Source organism: Crocuta crocuta, unplaced genomic scaffold (assembly GCF_008692635.1).
Source record: "Crocuta crocuta isolate KB4526 unplaced genomic scaffold, BGI_CrCroc_1.0 scaffold130, whole genome shotgun sequence".
Lineage (NCBI taxonomy): Eukaryota > Metazoa > Chordata > Mammalia > Carnivora > Hyaenidae > Crocuta > Crocuta crocuta.
The window spans coordinates 16,563,267-16,581,639 of NW_027527920.1; the positions used below are offsets into that span (position 1 = coordinate 16,563,267).

Genomic DNA, 18,373 nt, shown 5'->3' on the forward strand with positions numbered 1-18,373 from the left:
GCCTCCGCCTCCTCTTTCTCTGTCGCCTCCTCCGCCTCCTCCGCCTCGCCTCCCAGGGCCTGCGCGCCTGTTTGCCCCAGCCTGGGTCTGGCTCTCCTCTGGAGACGACTCCCTTTGGTCTGCCGTACATTTTGTGCCGATGTTTGGCGGCGACCCATGCCTTCCTCACAACGACGCTCCCCGGAGTCTCTTCAGTGGTAGAGCCGACCAAAGGGGGTTCCGAACTTCAGGCATCCAGGGCCCTGCCCCCTCTCCCCCCCGCCCCGGTGACCAGTCATTCCACGTTCACACCCTCATCCTTGTCAAAGGGACTTCCCTGCTCTGCCCTAGGAGTCCCATTATTGTCTGCAGAAGGGCCCTGAGGAGAACCGTGCAGTTGGATACACAATTTACTGACCGAGCTTTCAGGTTTCACTTAATGAGACGGAAAGAATGAGCTCACTCTGAGGTTTTTATCTTGCTCTAGAGATGGAAGGAGTTCTTCCCAACTTATCTCAAGTTTGAAGGTTTTTAAGGAGAAATCTGCCAGAGAGGAGAAACGTCGAAGCGGACCCGCTTCTGCAAGCACGGGAGACCTTGGTCCAAGGGGTTCTCTTTGTTCGCAAAGATTTTTTTTTTTTAATTCTTTGAATTTACACTTTATTGTTTTGAGATTTGGATTGGATCTTAAGAATTGGACGTCCTTTAGTGACATTAAGCATAAAATTGAAACCTCGGAGGAGAGTTTTAAGTACAAAAACCACCTCTTAACATTTGTGAGACGTCCTGCTTTGGGGGATTAGTGACAACTCAAGCTAAGCGGAAACTTGCTGTGCCAAGAAAGGCACTGGTTTGCTTAGAGAATGGTTACGGCTGCTTCGCTCTTGATGTTTTGAAACATCAACTGTTACCTTGCATTTGTATCTGTCATTGGGACAGCCTATTTGTGCCGCAAGCCCCCTTTTGCCCTGGTCTGTGTTTATGGAACTATTTTGAAGATTAGGAGAGCCTCAGGGAGACGTCTTTAATGAGGGCATGGCTAGGAAGTGATGGAGCCGTTTCGAGACCCTTAGGTCTTCTGATTCCTCAATCAGTGCTCAATTCACTATATTATGTTTCATTTTTGGTGGGGATAAGGTGAGTGAGGATAAGCAAGGAGGCTCACCTACAGAATTTAAGAAATACTATTCAGTTTCTCCTTACACATTTTTGTTTTCAGGCCTTCATTTCTTAGTTTTTCAACTTTTTATTAAGTTTTCATGTTGTTTTTTAACCCCAAACATTTTGAAAAGTTGAATAGCCGGTTTGGACACTAATACCTACCTCCTAGTTTAAACAGTGTTGCCATTTTGTCACATTTGCTTTCTCTACCTATCTTAAATTCTTTTCGGCGAACATTTTCAGAGTACATTGCAAATATTAAGATAATTCGCACCTAAGTACTGTAGATGGATGTGTCCATCTGGATGTCATAAGAATAAGGCCAATTTTCCATACAAGCACGATACCAGAAACACACTTAACGTGATGAATAATCCCTGCAATCTAATGTACATATGTAGTGTGTATTCACATTTCCCCTATTGTCCCCCAAATGTCTTAAGTTATTTATTTCGGAATCCAATGATGCATCATATTTATTTGTATTAGTTTCTTTTTTTTTAATTTAGTTACCTCTTTTTTATTTTTTGATGACATTGACCTTTTGAGACCAGGCTACCAGTAGTCCTGTGAAATAATCCACGTTCTGTATTTTACTGATAGTTTCCTCTTCATTAGATTTAAATTGTACCTTCTATCCCCTGTATTTTCTGTAAATTTGAAGTTAGATCTGAAGGCTTGTGTAGACCAGGGTTGATACTTTTGGCAAGAAAACTTAAGTCATGCAGTGTACTTCACATCAGAAGGCACATAAAGTAGGATTATCCTATTAGTAATCCTAAATTTGATTTCTCCAATAAAGTGGTGACAAACTATCTTTCCACTGTAAGCGTTTTTTTTTTTGTTTTGTTTTGTTTTTTGTTTTTTGCAGTTAGCAAGTATTCTATGGGATGATATTTTGGCATTAGTATTTGATATGAATTTACCTGCAGTGATTTGATAATTACATAGTTGGGAGTAGTCCTCTAGAAATGGGTGTTTGGGGATGAAGGAAAGGAGCAGTTTTGGAGGATAGGACAAACTTACCTAGTTTAGAGAGCTTGGGATTGCTGCTACCTGTTGACCTCAGAGCCTATGTTGGCTAGGGGAGAGGAGGCCTAGAAAGTAGATGTCAGACTTTGCCTCCTTTGAAATTTGCTTATGGCCCTTGTAGCAGTAGTGAGCTGTGATTAATAGGAAAGTTCTGAGGTAGTTAAATATTGGAGAGTTCCAAATCTCAGCATCCCCACTTCAACCCATTGTTTCTGGTTAGGCTCTTTCCTGGAGTCCTGCTTCTTCAAGAGTCCAGTGTTTTACTACTCAGAATTGGCTTTTTCAGTAGGAGAGAGGAAGACAAAGGAAAAGAATATATAGTTTTGTACTCTGCCACACTTGTTTTATTTATTTAAGAGAACATTTAGAACCATATTGAGTTTTTTTGTTTTGTTTTCTGTACAAATTTGGCAGGGGATATATCTGAATGGAATAGCAATTCTGGTAAATAGTAAATTATAGTTTAGGTGATAGGAAATTGGAGATTATTGACAGCATATTATGTTATATTTCAAAAGAAACTTTTGAAAGGTGAGGTATATTTATGACATGTCCACTAATTAAATACATAATCCTGAATAGATTTTCCTAATTCAGACGACTCAGAAAATCAGATTTTTCAGTCAGGTTATTTTAAATATATAAATAATGACTTGATTTATGTGGCAATTTGTATCAAACATGTGTTTGGAATTTTTATTCATTTCTACAAAGCAGTTTTATTTTAAGGATTCTTTTAACTCTCATTATACCAGGAAAAAGTCATCACTATTCACCATTTCATTTTTAAAAAAATTTCAAGTTATTATATAATTTTCATTATGTAATCTATAGAAGAATAAAGGTAATGTAGAACAACTCATTCGAACTTTTAATTAGAATTTAAACATAGTTTCTTTATATATATTTAGAAATGTGAAAAACAAGTATATATTTTATGCATCTAATTACATACCACATACTACAATGAAGATGCACATTTAGAATATTTTGGTATTCACACAAAGAATATCTCACTTTGAGACCTGGCAAGAATGTTGTGGTTGAAGGGTTAAACAAAATTCTCTTACTAGTTTCTGCAAGTTCTTTTCCTAGTTGCCTGAGAAATATTCTTCTTGACATTTCTGGTTTTGTAATTGAAGTTTCCGCATACGCTGAAAGAATTCCCTGCATTATTATCAATCATAGGTCATTCCTTTGCAAATATGAGTTCTGACCCTCTTAATGAGCGTATCTACCTCTCCTGTAGTCAGAAAAATACATCTCTCTTCATGTTATTATATAAGGGTTTTTGAATTCATTTATACTTGAGAATGCATTGAGCTGAGAAGAAAAATTAGTTTTTCTTAGGATAATAAAAGTCATCAAATATGTATAAAGCCCAGAATTATGTGTAGTTGACTTTTTTTTATGTCCCATTTGTGAAAATTCCTAGAAGGTCATCCATGTTCTTCCTGATGTTGCCAAATCAAGAAATTTTTTTGTTGGATAATACTACTAAGCTAGTTTTAAACTTACATAAATTTTGTCACATGTTAATATTTCTGACAGAATTTTAAAATTCTTTGTCCATTCTTGTAATTTTTCTATTACTCTTGGTTCTGCTCTCACCCTTTTCTGATTCTCTGTAGATCTGTATCTTTCAAGCTTAGAATGTTTCACTGTTCGGTGTTGCCCAGATTTTTATTATGTGTTTTTCAGGGTTTGTGTACCTGAAATGGGCAACATTGTGTGAATGTTACTAACTACTCATCAGCTGTCATACATAAATGAACCTGGAATGTATTCATCTTGTAAATACTGATTTGAGATTTCACATACTTCGGATAAGTTCTTGTTTATCATTCTGGGGCTTTTTTTTTTTCTTTTGCATGTGCATAATTGAATGCAATACTTGAAGAATTTTTTGAAACCTTTGATAATTCTTAATTCTGTTGAAGTATGGATGGTCATCTTCTTTCCTTCCTAATTGTAAGATATTTTCAGTTCTGGATTTGTAGATACCAGTTAGCATAACCAATCCAAGGAATTAAAAAATTTTCCACATTTTCTATTTCCTTTTGGTCAGCATTATATACATCTGCATTCAACATTTGTCCATTTATGAACTTTATCAGGTTACTCTCATTTGAAGATTTAGTCTGAGATTTCCCTGTTCTCATTATTAGAGTCTAAAGTGCTTGCTGTCTATCTTTGCATCCATTTTCAGGTTCATTTAATAATTGTAACATGTGTCCTCTGCCAGTTTTCTTCTGTCCCATAATGGGCAGAAAATAAAAAGTTCTGAGTTCTTGACTGTATTCAGTGAAGACTAAAAGCATATGAAGAGGATCAGGGTATGCTGTGCTAACATATGCTACTTTGATCTAAGGATTATTTTGAGTGGACAGCAGTTTGGAATTAAAAGAAGCAAAAACTGTTTTTTGTCTTCCTGTTATCTGCCTGAAAGCAAGACATAAATATTCCTTTGTGAGGATAGATCTCCCCTGCCCCCCCACCCCTTAGTAGGAAAGAGTGACTCTTAATCGCCTGGAGATGGAGGCAGCTCTCCATACCAAGATGAGATTGCATAAAGAGACCTAATGAAAATAACCCTTATCTTCCATTAGTTCTCCCATGTATTTCCTAGTTACTGCCCATGGTTTATTGTCTCTCAAAGCCCTGATTCCTTTCCTTTGTTAAAGTGGTATATGAGATCTTGAAATTAACCACTTCTTTGAGTTTTACTTCTCTTCTGTGAATTCCTCTATGTAAATATTAATAAAATTTTTGTGCTTTTTCTCCTGTTAATTAATCTATTTTTTGTTAGTTTGATTCACAGGTCCTCAGGTAGAACAACATCAAAGGGTAGAAGTAAAGTTTTTCTTTTTGACACAGATTACAAAGATAATGTCTTCAGTCTTATACATCTTTTGAAAGTTGAGGCAATATTTTGTGCAAAACAGTAAGAAAACTGAAAGATGAGGGGCGCCTGGGTGGCTTAGTCGGTTAAGCGTCCGACTTTCGCTTAGGTCATGATCTCGCGGTTCGTGGGTTCGAGCCCCGTGTCGGGCTATGTGCTGCCAGCTTAGAGCCTGGAGCCTGTTTCAGTCTGTGACTCCCTCTCTCTCTGACCCTCCCCTGCTCACGCTGTCTCTCTCTCTCCTAGAAATAAATAAAAACATTTAAAAAATAATTTAAAAAAAAAAACTGAAAGATGAGAAAAGTGAGAGATGATGATTTACTTGACTGTTGCATTATTCTTCTAGGCAATTAAATTGTTCTTATGTTTTCCTTTTTTTTTTTTTTTTTTTGGAGGCAGGGGTGGGAATATTTGTTTAGCAATGGTGGAATAATACCCAGAATGATGGAATTAGCAAAATATTTCAAGATGTAGGAAAAATAAAATCACTAAGATCACATTATGTATCTTAGATTTATAAAAGGATCCTGTAGACCCACATAGTAATTGTAAAATACAATGAGTTTTATTCTATTTAAAAGTTGTTTGAAGATTTCTAGGAAACAAAGCCATAAAATGTCAATCTTTACAACTAGAACTACTCAAAAAAAGAAAATAAATTAAAATTGTTCCTATGGATTCTAATAGTATACTGAAGGTTAGTGGTTAATTTGGACCATTAGATACATTTGTTAATACAAATTAACAGTGGTTAATTTGGACCGTTAGATACGTTCCCCCTTTCTAACACATTAAACCTGCCTGCCTCTTCATCTACTACCATGATAGGTTTTTCAGCAGTTTGCACTCCATCTCTAATGAATGCAGGTAGTACTTAAAGTTTTTCCTTGAGGTTTCTGTTCCAAAATATTTTTGTTGTTACCATTTTTTCTTACATTACTTCTTAACTTTACCTTCAGGCTTCTCTATATTAAAAATGATTAACTGAAACCCTGTAGAATCAGGGTGTAATATTTAGGCCTTTTGGCAAACTGGATTAAATTAAAAAATGTTTTTTATTTCAATTATTTTTCTGCAAACATTTCTGTTTTTCTGGTTTATTACATGATGATGAACACTGATTTTTTGGAATGATGCTCTATCATGTTTTACATCTTTGTGTTTTTAAACACAATGCTTTATACATAATTACTGCTTAATAAATGCTTTTTCTTAGTGTTGTGCTCCTCACTTGAATATTCCCTAACTATTTAAAATTGTGATTTTACTCTTTGGATTGGTATCTACCAAATTTTTGATCAATCAGTTAGCCAGGATACTAATTTAGCTCTCCTTTTGAAACAAAGGCTTTGACTTGTTTTATGTAGTGTACAGTTCTCTAACCATGGTCTTGGGGACTTGAGGTGCTTTCAGGGGTTCTACAAGCTCCTCCCTTTACCATCTACCTATCTTGTGAGGCTGGATTTTCCTGGTTTCAGGAGAACAATTTGTGCAACAGATTAAATGTAGAAGCAGTTAAGAAAATACAGCTGTCATTATTAAGGCAGATATTAATGGGTTTTGCAAAAATAGAAAGCAATGCCACACCTCTAAATATTTTCTCTTAGAAAATACTTTTCATGTAAATATTTATATTAATATATAATGGGTTTATTATAGTCATTTTAAAAGTTTCTTTTTTTTTTTTTTTTAAGAGAGAGAGCCCACATGCATACAGGGGAGGGACAGAGGGAGAGAGAGATAGAATCTTAAGCAGGCAGGACACATGCCCAGTGTATCCGGAGGTGGGGCTCAATCTTGCCCCATGATATCATGACTTGAGCCAAAATCAGGAGTCGAATGCTCGACCAACTGAGCCACCCAGGCACCCCTGTTGTAGTCATTTTTAAGTAAATTAATATATCTTAAATATTTCAGGTTGGGATTTGTGGACTTCTAAACTTCCATCCTGAGAAATTAATCAGACACACTTTTTTTTTTTTTTTAAACCAGGTTTGGGATTTCTCCAGCACAACTACTTGAATGTCTTTCAGTTGAGGACTGTTAACCAAAGCAAAGGTCATTAGTCTGTGAAAAAATTTGCTCCTTGCTTCTAGGCTTTATGCCTGTGTTTTCCTTATTTTATAGGTAATGGTTACCTGTGGCAAATTTGAGAAGGCAAGCTTAAAGGTCTTGGGATGGGTTAGGTATAGGTAATCCCTATCTCCTACTTTGTTTACTCATTTTGGTTTTCCCATTTAGGATTTAAGATTATCTGACTTTATACGGGATTGTTGACTGCTGATAGGAAGACCCTCATAAGCAAAAATGGCTTTATTAAGTTCCAGGAGTAAAAATAAGTAATAGAGCTCTCAACTTTATTAAATAGAAAAAAAGTAAGTAAGAAAATTGGCCCTACTTTTTTTGACACTACATTGTTAGTATTTGTGTTTATTTGAGGAGTTATAACAAAAGATACGTATTTCTAATCTTTTATTGTGATATTTTATAGATTATTAAGTAAATTATATATCATATTTTATCTTCAAAATAAATGCTTCTTTGAGATGGGCAGTATTATCATCTTTACAGATGAAGGAACTGAATCTCAAAAAGTGCATTTCATGTATTGTAATGCTTACTGGGTGCCTGATGTTGTATATTAATTTTGTAAGCTATGATGCCTTGGTCTTACCTAATTCAAACCTCAGCCCTGTAATCTCAGGATTGCATGTTGTTTTCTTAAACTGAATAACATAGGACTAGCCTGGCAGCACCAACCACTGGTGGCAGTGCCAGTTGCTAAAACATTTGACCTGTTCTGTACCTCACTGCATTCTGAAAGCCTCTAGCACTAGGATAATGAGCCTTGCATGGATTGGTGGAGAGTTACTGAGGAGTTTGGAGTGGATAAATGACACAATGAAAACATTTTTTTATGACATTGTTAATTTGGTGGTTCTGTTGTTAAATGCACGAAATCACATCGATCTGGATGCTGAGAGGCTGATACGAAGTGAATCTTACACAGTAAATCTTACTATGGATGTGAGGTTCTAAGTGCCTGAACAAGTACCTAGTGAATGGAAAAATCAAGGGTGGTTGTAGGAAATATTTTGAAGGAAGACTCTATAGGACTGGAGAATTGATTGAGGGAAACATTGAAAAACACTTTTAAGGACTCAAGATCAGAAGGATGACAGTTTTATTGAAAAACAGTTTTAAGGACTCAAGATCAGAAGGATGAGAAGTAGAACTAATTTTTATAAACACAGGTCAGGTTAACATAACATTAAATTCACCATTTAAATTACTTTAAAGTGTACAATTCAGTGGCATTTAGTATATCATGGTGTTATGCAATATCAAAAGCATCTAATCTCAGTATTTTCAGCTTTCAGACCTGTTACGCTGTCTCTCCCCATTCTCCCCACCCCACAGACCCTGGCAACCACTGATCTAATTTCTGTCTCTATGGATTTGCCTGTTCTGGACATTTGATATTAATGGAATCATACAATATGTAACTGACTTCTTTCACTTAGCATAAAGTTCTCAAGGCTCATCCATGTAGCATGTATCAGTATTTCTTTTTTTTTAATTTTTTTAAAATTTTTTTTAAATTTTTATTTATTTCTAGGAGAGAGAGAGAGACAGCGTGAGCAGGGGAGGGTCAGAGAGAGAGGGAGATACAGACTCCGAAATAGGCTCCTCTGAGCTGGCAGTCAGCACAGAGCCCGACGCGGGGCTCGAACCCACAAACCGTGAGATCATGACCTAAGCGAAAGTCAGACGCCTAACCGACTAAGCCACCCAGGCACCCCCAGTATTTCATTTTTTGTTGCTAATATTCCATTGTATGGTTATATCATATTTTGTTCATTCATCAGTCGATGAACATTTGGCTTGTTTTCACTTCTTGGCTATTATGAATCATGCAATAGGACTAATTTTTGTGGAGAAGTTATGTTCAGTTTTGGAAATACTAAGTTTGAGGTGAGTTTAAATATCCAGAGAGCAGTTTTTAGCAGTTAAGAAATGTTAGGCTGGAACTTAGTGGAGGAGTTAAGATTGGAAGTTAATATTTGATGATTTTTATAGCTTGCTATTAAGAACTGATAGCTAAGACTGGAATTGTTTAGGGAACAATTTATATAGGGCTGAAGACTAAACTCTAAAAACCTGATTTTGCACTATTTAAGGAGCAAGAGAATGTGGAGAGTCTATATAGAGTTGGAGGAGATGGGTAGAGAAACAGTCTGTTGGTATATAGAAAATATTTGAGGAGGATGTTTTGAGAAATTCAGTTAAAATAGATGCAAGATAAGGAAAATGTAAATGAAGAAAGGATAATTTGATTTGGCAATGGGGAGGGTTATCGAGCTCTTCAGATGGATACCTTCAGCAGAATACTGTGTGCGCAGTAGAAAATGTAGTAGCTGCACTGCTGTGCTTAGGTTAGTTTTGACTGACAGAATGGGTGGTGATACGTAGAGCAAATGGTTTGCAGACTGTATCAGGGTTAGCAGAGAGGTTTTAACTTGGATGAAATGGAAATGCAAAGAGAGATACCCCATACCCTTTTATTGTGAAGGATTCCTTTTACATAGAAGCTTTTAATGACTCTGCTGATTTAGATTGATTTATAGATATAAGCAGTCTGCTGAAGCATAGGCCTTCTACTTACTGATATTACATTAAAAATTTTTGTTATCAAAAATGTTAAAAATCTGAAAAGTTGGTTTATCATTATTTGATATTTGAGATTTTGCTCAGAATCAGTGTTTGTAAAGTAGATCTTGGTATCATTGGGAGTTGACCTCAAACAGGTTTATTAAAGTGCAATTTATATTGTTTAATTAAAATTATCAACTATTACTTTTTCTTCAGGAATTAACTTGCTTTGAATAAACTCAAGAGTTTTATTCTCAATGTTGAACTTCAACCCAGCTGCTTCATTTATTTTATTGAACTTGGAGTTTCTAGAAAATATTTGGGAATGGTAGGCTGGTTACCAAAAGACTTTTCATAATATCATATTTGCTTTTCATAATTCAGCACTCTCAACTAGAACAGTCTTTTTTAACTGAAATAATAAATCCCCTTTGTCTGTCTAGGCAAAAATTTACATTTGCATACCTATGCCAAATGGGTATGTTTATAATATTAAGGTTGGAAGGGTCCTTAAGGATGTTGAAAAGTAACCATTTTCAATTATATAATGCTTGAAATTTTCATATTTTTCTTTGGTGATCTATCACACCTTGAGTTCATCTCATTTCCTGATGTTTTAACTATTAATTGTTTTGTTCTTATGTTGAGATGAAGTCTGCCTCCCTGTAATTTTGGTCCTATTCCTGGTGAAGGCAGGTAGTGTATGGCTGAAATCTCTTGACGTTTCAAGCATCTAGATTTGAATCCTTGATTAACTCTTAGTTGTGTTACTTTGGGCAAGGTACTTAACCTCTATAATTCAGTTTCTGTAGTTGTAAAGTGAGGGTAATAATAGTATCTGCCTCATAGAGTTTTTTGAGGAATAGACAAAATATTGTAGGCATTTAATTAATGTTAGCTTATGGTAATGATAAATTGTTATTATAAATAACATAATTTATAATTATGATAACATAATAGTATGTAATAAATTAAGTAGTTGTATTGAAGCTGAACACTAGGAATGAAATTCTCTACTCAAAGCAAATAAATATTACTAATATTGTTATTATTATCAATTATTATCTCTTGAGTTACAAAGAACAAGACCTACTCTTTCCTTCTTTCTCATGACAAACTTAAAATATCTGTAGATAGCTTTCACTATTACCACTCCTGCTCCACAGGCTCCTGTTTCCTAGGTTAAGTATCTTTAGTCCTTTGACTTAGACAAAGTGTTAATTCTAATTCCTTATAATGAACATGTGTTGTTTTTGCTACCCAACATCCATACCCCTCTACTTTGGTAACAGGTATCTTAATTTTCCTTTATGGAAATTTTTATCTTGTTTTTCTTATTGTGCCTCTGGTATCAGGGGAGCATGTGATTTAGGACTAAACCTATTACAAGTCCTTAGCAATAGTGATTGACTTCAGGAAGGGCATATGACTTAAGCCAAGCCACTCAATTCCAATCAGAGCTAGTCCTCTTATTAGGGTCTTAGACTTGAGTCTTGAAAGGTATTAAGTTGGAGTCATTCCTAGTTGGAAACCTCTTCTGATGGTGGAAACAACACAGAGGAAGTGAAGCCCAGGAATCGAGATAGAAAAGTCAGCTTTGTACAGCTTTGTACCTGTATTTCGTTCTGTAAGTAAGCCAAAAAATTCTCTTTTGCATAAGCCAGTTTGAGTTGGGTTTTCCATTACTTACTGTTGAAAGCATCCTAGCCGGTACACTCACTATATCCTAAGTGGGAATTGACTAGGACAGAATAGAATAAAACCACTGTCTCTTTGATTTTAGACTCATTGTGTTATTTTGACACTGTATCAGAAATCTGATCATCCCAGTTCTTATTCAGAATCCCCTCATTGGCTTTCCATTGCTCTTAGATTAAGGGCAAAATTCCTAACATGATCTCTGGGGTGCTATGTTGTTTGAATTCTGTCTTACCTTCTATACCATAAACCTCCTTGATTTTCTTTTCCAGTCATAGTGGTTTCTTTTCTGTTTTTCATATTTGCTTTTCCACATGCTATTTATTCCTTCTGCATGGAATGCTTCCTTTTCCACATGCAGTTCCTTCTGTATGGAATGCTTTCTTCCCTTTCCTTTCCAGGAACTCCAGTCAAGATTGAGTCCCAACCCTTTTCCTTCTCTCTTTGCTTGTTCACTGTTAAGATTCCTGTATGTATACTCCTTTTTTAAAGTGATATTTGAAATATTTGGTTTATTTAAAAAATAAAACTGTATATCCATATTCTCCCCTTTTGGAGACCTTTTCTCCTATGCTTGGAATGACCATTTCAAAACACAGTATTCTACTTAAGATAAAAATTACAATCTTTCAGGAAGTGGTTAAAATTTGATGACGTATCTTCCAAAGTTTCTATGATTTCCCAGTATTTTGTCTGTAGTATTTTACTTGCTAGTGATCAGATGTTTCTGATTGTACATTTTATGTGGTTGAAATGTGCCCTGTTTTCAGGAATAAGTCTGTAGTTTTCCACAGTAACTGATTAACTGGACTGATTGTAAAAAAAGATAGGTACTTAGTTTTCTAACAATAAAGTATTTTAAAAACTAGGAGGCATAAAAGGAGGAAATGCTGATTTGAGATTTTGTTTCATCTGCTTAATGTTTGTAAATAAATTTACTAAGTTAATTTCTTTATAAAATCGTATATTTAAACAAGTTTAAATTTTCTGAAATCAAATGTCAGTTGTGGGTCTTTTTCAATTACATAGGGTTGAATAGCAATAGCGTGATATATGCCAGGGTAGCTATCATTCTCTGTTTTCTAACCCTGTTACAATTTCCACAGTGGAACCAATCAATAGGTGATGGGTTTTAAGGTGATATAAAAATGAAATTTTTAAGATGACTCTCTGTCCTCAAAAGATTATGTATTGTTTTTAAGATCATGAACATTAAAATGATTTCTTTTTTGTAATCTCCTTGAGATAGTTGGAAATTCTTGAGAGATCACAAAACAAAGGTTGGAAATACTAGTTTGGTACTCATAGTTAAGAACCCACTTTGAATCCTTAAAGCTGTCTGTATTCATTTGGGATTAGAATTCCAAAAATATAGACCTCCTTTTCAGTATGCCATTGGTGAAAAGACTAAGAATTGTTTATAAAATGAAAAAGAACAAAACCAAAGCTTTAAAGTCAGTAGAATGATTTGAATATCTGATTTTTCGGGAAATTTGTAAGAGGAAAAGAGTGACAGATCAAACTTTTCTGAACAGTGTTCCAGTGACCCTGTGTTATCCAAATCACTCCACTGAAAAACTCTTCCACGTACATACGTAAAATTGTTAAAGGTTTAGTGTTTCTTACAGCTAGCTTGTTTATCTTAGACAAAATATATAAGTTAGTTGAACATGATTCATATATGCTATAATTATTTTGAGTAAAAATTTTTATTATTTAAAATGATTATCTTTTGGTTTTGTATTTTCCCATTTATGTTAATTCTGTCTGGTTTTGGTGTTGCTGATTTCTTGATTAGGAATGCAAAGCCCCTATTAAAACATTTTTATGATGATAAGAAAACAGATTAATTTTATAATGTGGTTTCTCAGGTTATTTTATTGACTGACTTTTGGGACCTGGGGAGATAGAGAACTTGACCAGTCATTGTATTTCTCACATCCACTTTTTTTTTTAACTTGGTACATACTGNGATAGAGAACTTGACCAGTCATTGTATTTCTCACATCCACTTTTTTTTTTAACTTTAAACCTTCTAGTGTGTGTTTGTTTGTTTCTTTGTTTTTGATAGATTGGGGGGGGGGGGCGGAGAGAGAGGAAGACAAAGGACCCTAACTAGGTGGGGCTCAAACTCACAAACCGTGATATCGTGACCTGAGTCGAAGTCAGAATTGTAACCCACTGAGCCTTACTCATTTTTATTTTTTTTAATTTATTTTTTTTAATATTTTTATTTATTTCTAGGAGAGAGAGAGACAGCGTGAGTAGGGGAGGGTCAGAGAGAGAGAGGGAGACACAGACTCTGAAATAGGCTCCAGGCTCTGAGCTGGCAGTCAGCACAGAGCCCGACACGGGGCTCGAACCCACGAACCGCGAGATCATGACCCAAGCGAAAGTCGGACGCTTAACCGACTAAGCCACCCAGGCGCCCCTCCTTACTCATTTTTAAAAAGGATTTTTTTTTAAAGAAATTAAAATACAGTGTTGCGTGTAAAATGAAAGCTTTTTTTAAAATAGAAATGATAGAAGGTACTTTATCCTAATGTTAATTTTTATATGTTGGAATTTTTGAATTAGATACTTGTTTTATCCTATGAGACTGGTAGTATATATTTTAACAGTATTGATGAATTATAGGTATGTGTGTTATATTTATATGAGGATTTAAAATTTTTTATGTGTGTTTTCATTACTTTATAAATGTTTCTTTCTTAAAAAGATGAAAATATGGTAGGATAGATTTGACAGCTACATTCTAGAAGCTAACCTTTCATCATGGAAAAGAAATATTGTAATGAAGATCTAAAAAGACAAAATAATTTCTAAATGCTCAGCTGATAGCTTGTAAATCCTAGTGTAATAACAAAATTTTAATCTGTTCTTAGAGTTTTTCAAAATGTGATTAAGCCAAGAGTTAAAAATGGTTAAGATTTATTGGATAATTTCCATGCAGAGAGCTGTGTGCTTTATGTGTGTTATCTAATTTAATCTTCACTATAACGTCATGAAATAAGTTACATGTATATAGTAAAGCAAGGCAAGAGAGTAACTTGCCAAAAGTCATACAGATAATAAATGGTTGAGTCAGAATTTGGATGTGGCATTAATTCTTCACCATGTCTTACTGTTTATTGTTAATAAATGTTTAAAGTACACCGTATACAGTAGAGAGCTGAATTAAGCTGTAGAGATTGTTAGTTGAACTAAGAGCTGAGACCCCGAATTGCAAAGTGATTCGACTGAAAGTGGTAGCAGTGCTGGGGCTATAACTTGTTTATTCTCGCTTAGCCTAACGCTCTTTTTTAATGTGCAGACTCTACAGTTGGAGTTTGTGGAATTAATCTTTTATCAGAAAGTAAATAGAACTATATCTAGTACATAGCACACCTGTGCCATACTGTGTGCTTATGTACCAGATCAATTGCTTTGGCTTTATTTAACACAGAGACATTGCATCAGGTGATAGCTATCAGTAGATAAAAGCAGATTTTTCAGTTAAGAATTTAGACCTATGTTTTCATTGATTTTTAAAATTTTTGTAGAAAAAATTATTTAAGGTATAGTTTAATTTTAGATATATAAAAGCTGAAACAAAAAATAGTGAAGTAGGAATTAAAATTACTTACATAAGCAGTTTACAACAGTGAATGAATTATTTTCTAAAAAGTCTGATAAATCAGATCATTGGGATTCATTTTTTTCTTCATAGAAACAAGTGTATTAAACATAGTCATGAAATGAGTCTGTAGCTGAAGTAAAGTATTCTCTTTTTTCTGGCTATTTTGGAGCTAAGTCTGAGGTGTAGAAACTATTAGAGATGTTTTGGAACTTTGAAATCCACACTGCATATCTTTGCTGGATATTCCACTTCAGTAGCAACTGACTTAATCCTTCATAGAATTTCATCCTTTACCACCAAAATTCTGAAGTGTGACCTGAGAGGTTTTTATGATGGTAATTTTGGCATGCCTTAGTGGCTGAGATGCCAGAAGAATCCATGAAAGTGTTTGGTCATTAACAGAACAAAATATGGCAATGAGTTATTGGTTCAGTGTCCCATCGAAAGGTTCTTTAGCTGCACTGTCCAATACAGTAGCCACCAACCACATGTGGCTTTGAGCATTTGATATTTGGCTAGTAAAACTGAGGAACTGAATTTTAAGTTTTATTTAATTTTAATTAATTTAAACTAAATCTTCACATGTGGCTAGTGGCTAGTCACAGGGCTATTTCACAGGGCAGCTTTAGGCTGAAATTATGATTCAAATTACATCTGAGAACTCCCAACTCTATAGTGTGTTTATATCAGTTGAGGTTTCTAAGTAGGCTACTATGTTCCTCAGGCTTTTGAAGTAGGTTACCTTAAAGTCCTCTCTGTCATAATAGGCATTATGACAGACAAGTCTTAATCATACAGACAAGTCATTCATTAATTGAATATTTGTAAATTGAATACTAATTTCAGAATTTTGGTAAGAGAAATTTGTATGATCACTTAGCAAAAATATCTATGTGTCAACTATGTAATATTTAATATAACTATTATATATAATCCAATATAATTATACCTACTCAAAAAATATGTATGAGTCTCATAAGCTGTGTAATTGTGGCAGTTAAAAAATACTCTGTATTCTTGGTAATATAGGTCCTTAACATGAGCAAAAATTGCTAAATGTTTATCTCCTTGACATATTTGTAACACGGATACTAGTTTAGAGATAAGCTACAGCTATTTTAAATAATTGAGTTAAGGGGTACCTGGGTGGCTCAGTTGGTTAAGTGTCCCAACTCTTGATCTCAGTTCAGGTGATGATCTCATCGTTTGAGTTCAAACCTTACATGGGCTCTCGGCTGGCAGTGCAGAGCCTGCTTGCAATTCTCTCTCTTTCTCTCTCTCTCTCTCTCTCTCTCTCCCCCTCACTTGCACTCTTTCTTTTTCAAAAATCAATAAACTTAAAAAAAAAATACAATGAGTACTTACGTTTTTTAAGTTTATTTTTTTATTTTTTATTTTTAAAATTTTTTTTAATGTTTTATTTATTTCTAGGAGAGAGAGAGAGAGAGAGAGTGAGCAGGGGAGGGTCAGAGAGAGAGGGAGTCACAGACTCTGAAACAGGCTCCAGGCTCTGAGCTGGCAGTCAGCACAGAGCCCGACGCGGGGCTCGAACCCACGAACCACGAGATCATGACCCAAGCGAAAGCCGGACACTTAACCGACTAAGCCACCCAGGCGCCCCTTAAGTTTATTTTTTTAAGTAATCTCTAATTCCAGCCTGGGGCTGGAACCCACAGCCCTGAGATCAAGTCACATGCTTTTTCGATTGAGCCAGCCAGGTTCCCCAGTGAGTAGTTATTTTTGGATGAATTAATCTACAATGAAATCTATCCAATTAATTTTCTTTTCCTTTTAAGTTCTTTGATAAAAAAATCAGAAAAATATAAAATATAATTTATTTAAAGTTATGTTTTCTTATGGAAGTAATTACACTTACACCTGAAATGTGAATAAGTAACACTTAAAAATTAGTATCACTTAGCATTTGAAAATTCAGACTTACTAAAACAACATATTATGAGGTGATTACTCAGTTTTACAAAAAGATTTTTAAAAATTATTTACAGTTTAATAATTTAGACTTCTTCAAGTAGTAAGTACTTAAGAGAATCACCATTTTTGTTACTAAATTCTTGAATGAACCAATTATGTAAAGTGAGTTGTAAGTATAAGTCAGATATATAAAATGTAAAAATTGAGCTTTTCATAGGAAAAAAGATTAAATATGTGTATACTTTATGAGATCCACTCTAATACTAGGTATTTTTATTTTATAGGAAGGAAAACAGTTATATATTGCTGTCTTGTCTGGAGTCACATGGTGAGTTTTGAGATCAGAATTAGATCCAAGAATTTTTGAACCCAATGTTTCATGTTTCAATATTTGGCATTAAAGTGTCTCATAAAATTGACTGATATCATGTGTCAGTACTCAGGTGACAATTTACAGAAAGTCAACTCTGCAACTTGATGGGCGACAACCCTTTTCAGCCAAAAAGTAAGTGTTGCTGCCATGACTGACACTAGTATTCGTGGCTTTTATACTGATAACTTTGCTTCAGTAGAAAGAAGAAAGGGTAGGCACATTTTCTTAGAGACAGTAAAACATGAATTTGTTGGAGTAACAAATGCTTACATAATAAATGATGTAAATTAAAATGTGAGTTTTAATTAAGAAGTTTTTTTTCTTAATGCCTGATGACAACTGCTAGTTTGCTATATATAATTACCTATGTTTTTTCTATATGTAGACAAAAATAGAATTATTTATAAAAGATGTAAAGATATTATGTGTCTTAAAATTTTTTCCTCAACAATATATCCTGAATGTATTGACAATGGCAGTGCCCTTTTAAGAAGAATGAGGAAGACCTTTGTCTTCTGTATTAGTTTGCTAGGGCTTCCATAATGAAGTACCATAGACTGGATGGCTTAAACTACAGAAATTTATTTCAGAATTTCTCACAGTTTTAGGGTCTAGAAGTATAAGTTCAAAGTGTTGGCAGGGTTGATTCCTTTTGAGAGCCATAATGGAAGTATCTGTATCACATCTTTCTCCTTGGCGTAGAGATGGCCATTATGTTTCCTGTGTCTTCAGATGATCTTACCTTCAAGCATGTATCCATGTCCTGATCTCGTCTTTTAAGGACACCAGTCATATTGGATTAGCTCCCAGCCTCGTAACTTCATTTTCACCTCATTACCTCTTAAAGACCCATCTCCAAATGCATTCAGATTGTGAGGTACTGATGGTGAGGACTTTAACATACGAATGTTGGAGAAACACAATTTAGTCCGTAACATATACTAACTGGAAATTTTTATTATCCATTTACAGTGTTTCCGTAATTTTAAAAAATTAGGCATTGCATGACTTCACTTAGTTTCCT

At 34.8% G+C, this 18,373-nt stretch overlaps 1 protein-coding gene across 7 annotated transcripts in view; it reads left to right on the top strand.

The window, feature by feature from the left end:
* ZNF280D (zinc finger protein 280D) overlaps positions 1-18,373 on the top strand; it is a 135,045-nt gene that overhangs the window by 244 nt on the left and 116,428 nt on the right. For 4 of the 7 annotated variants that reach the window (XM_077748108.1, XM_077748138.1, XM_077748133.1 and 1 more), the window contains exons 2-3: positions 17,261-17,304; positions 17,413-17,481. In XM_077748108.1, the coding sequence (XP_077604234.1) occupies positions 17,454-17,481 (28 nt within the window). In that variant the 5' untranslated portion in view covers positions 17,261-17,304; positions 17,413-17,453. Of the gene's footprint in view, positions 1-7,315; positions 7,450-17,260; positions 17,305-17,412; positions 17,482-18,373 lie in introns of all 7 variants that reach the window. The other 3 variants (XM_077748116.1, XM_077748122.1, XM_077748128.1) reach the window with 3 other exon arrangements.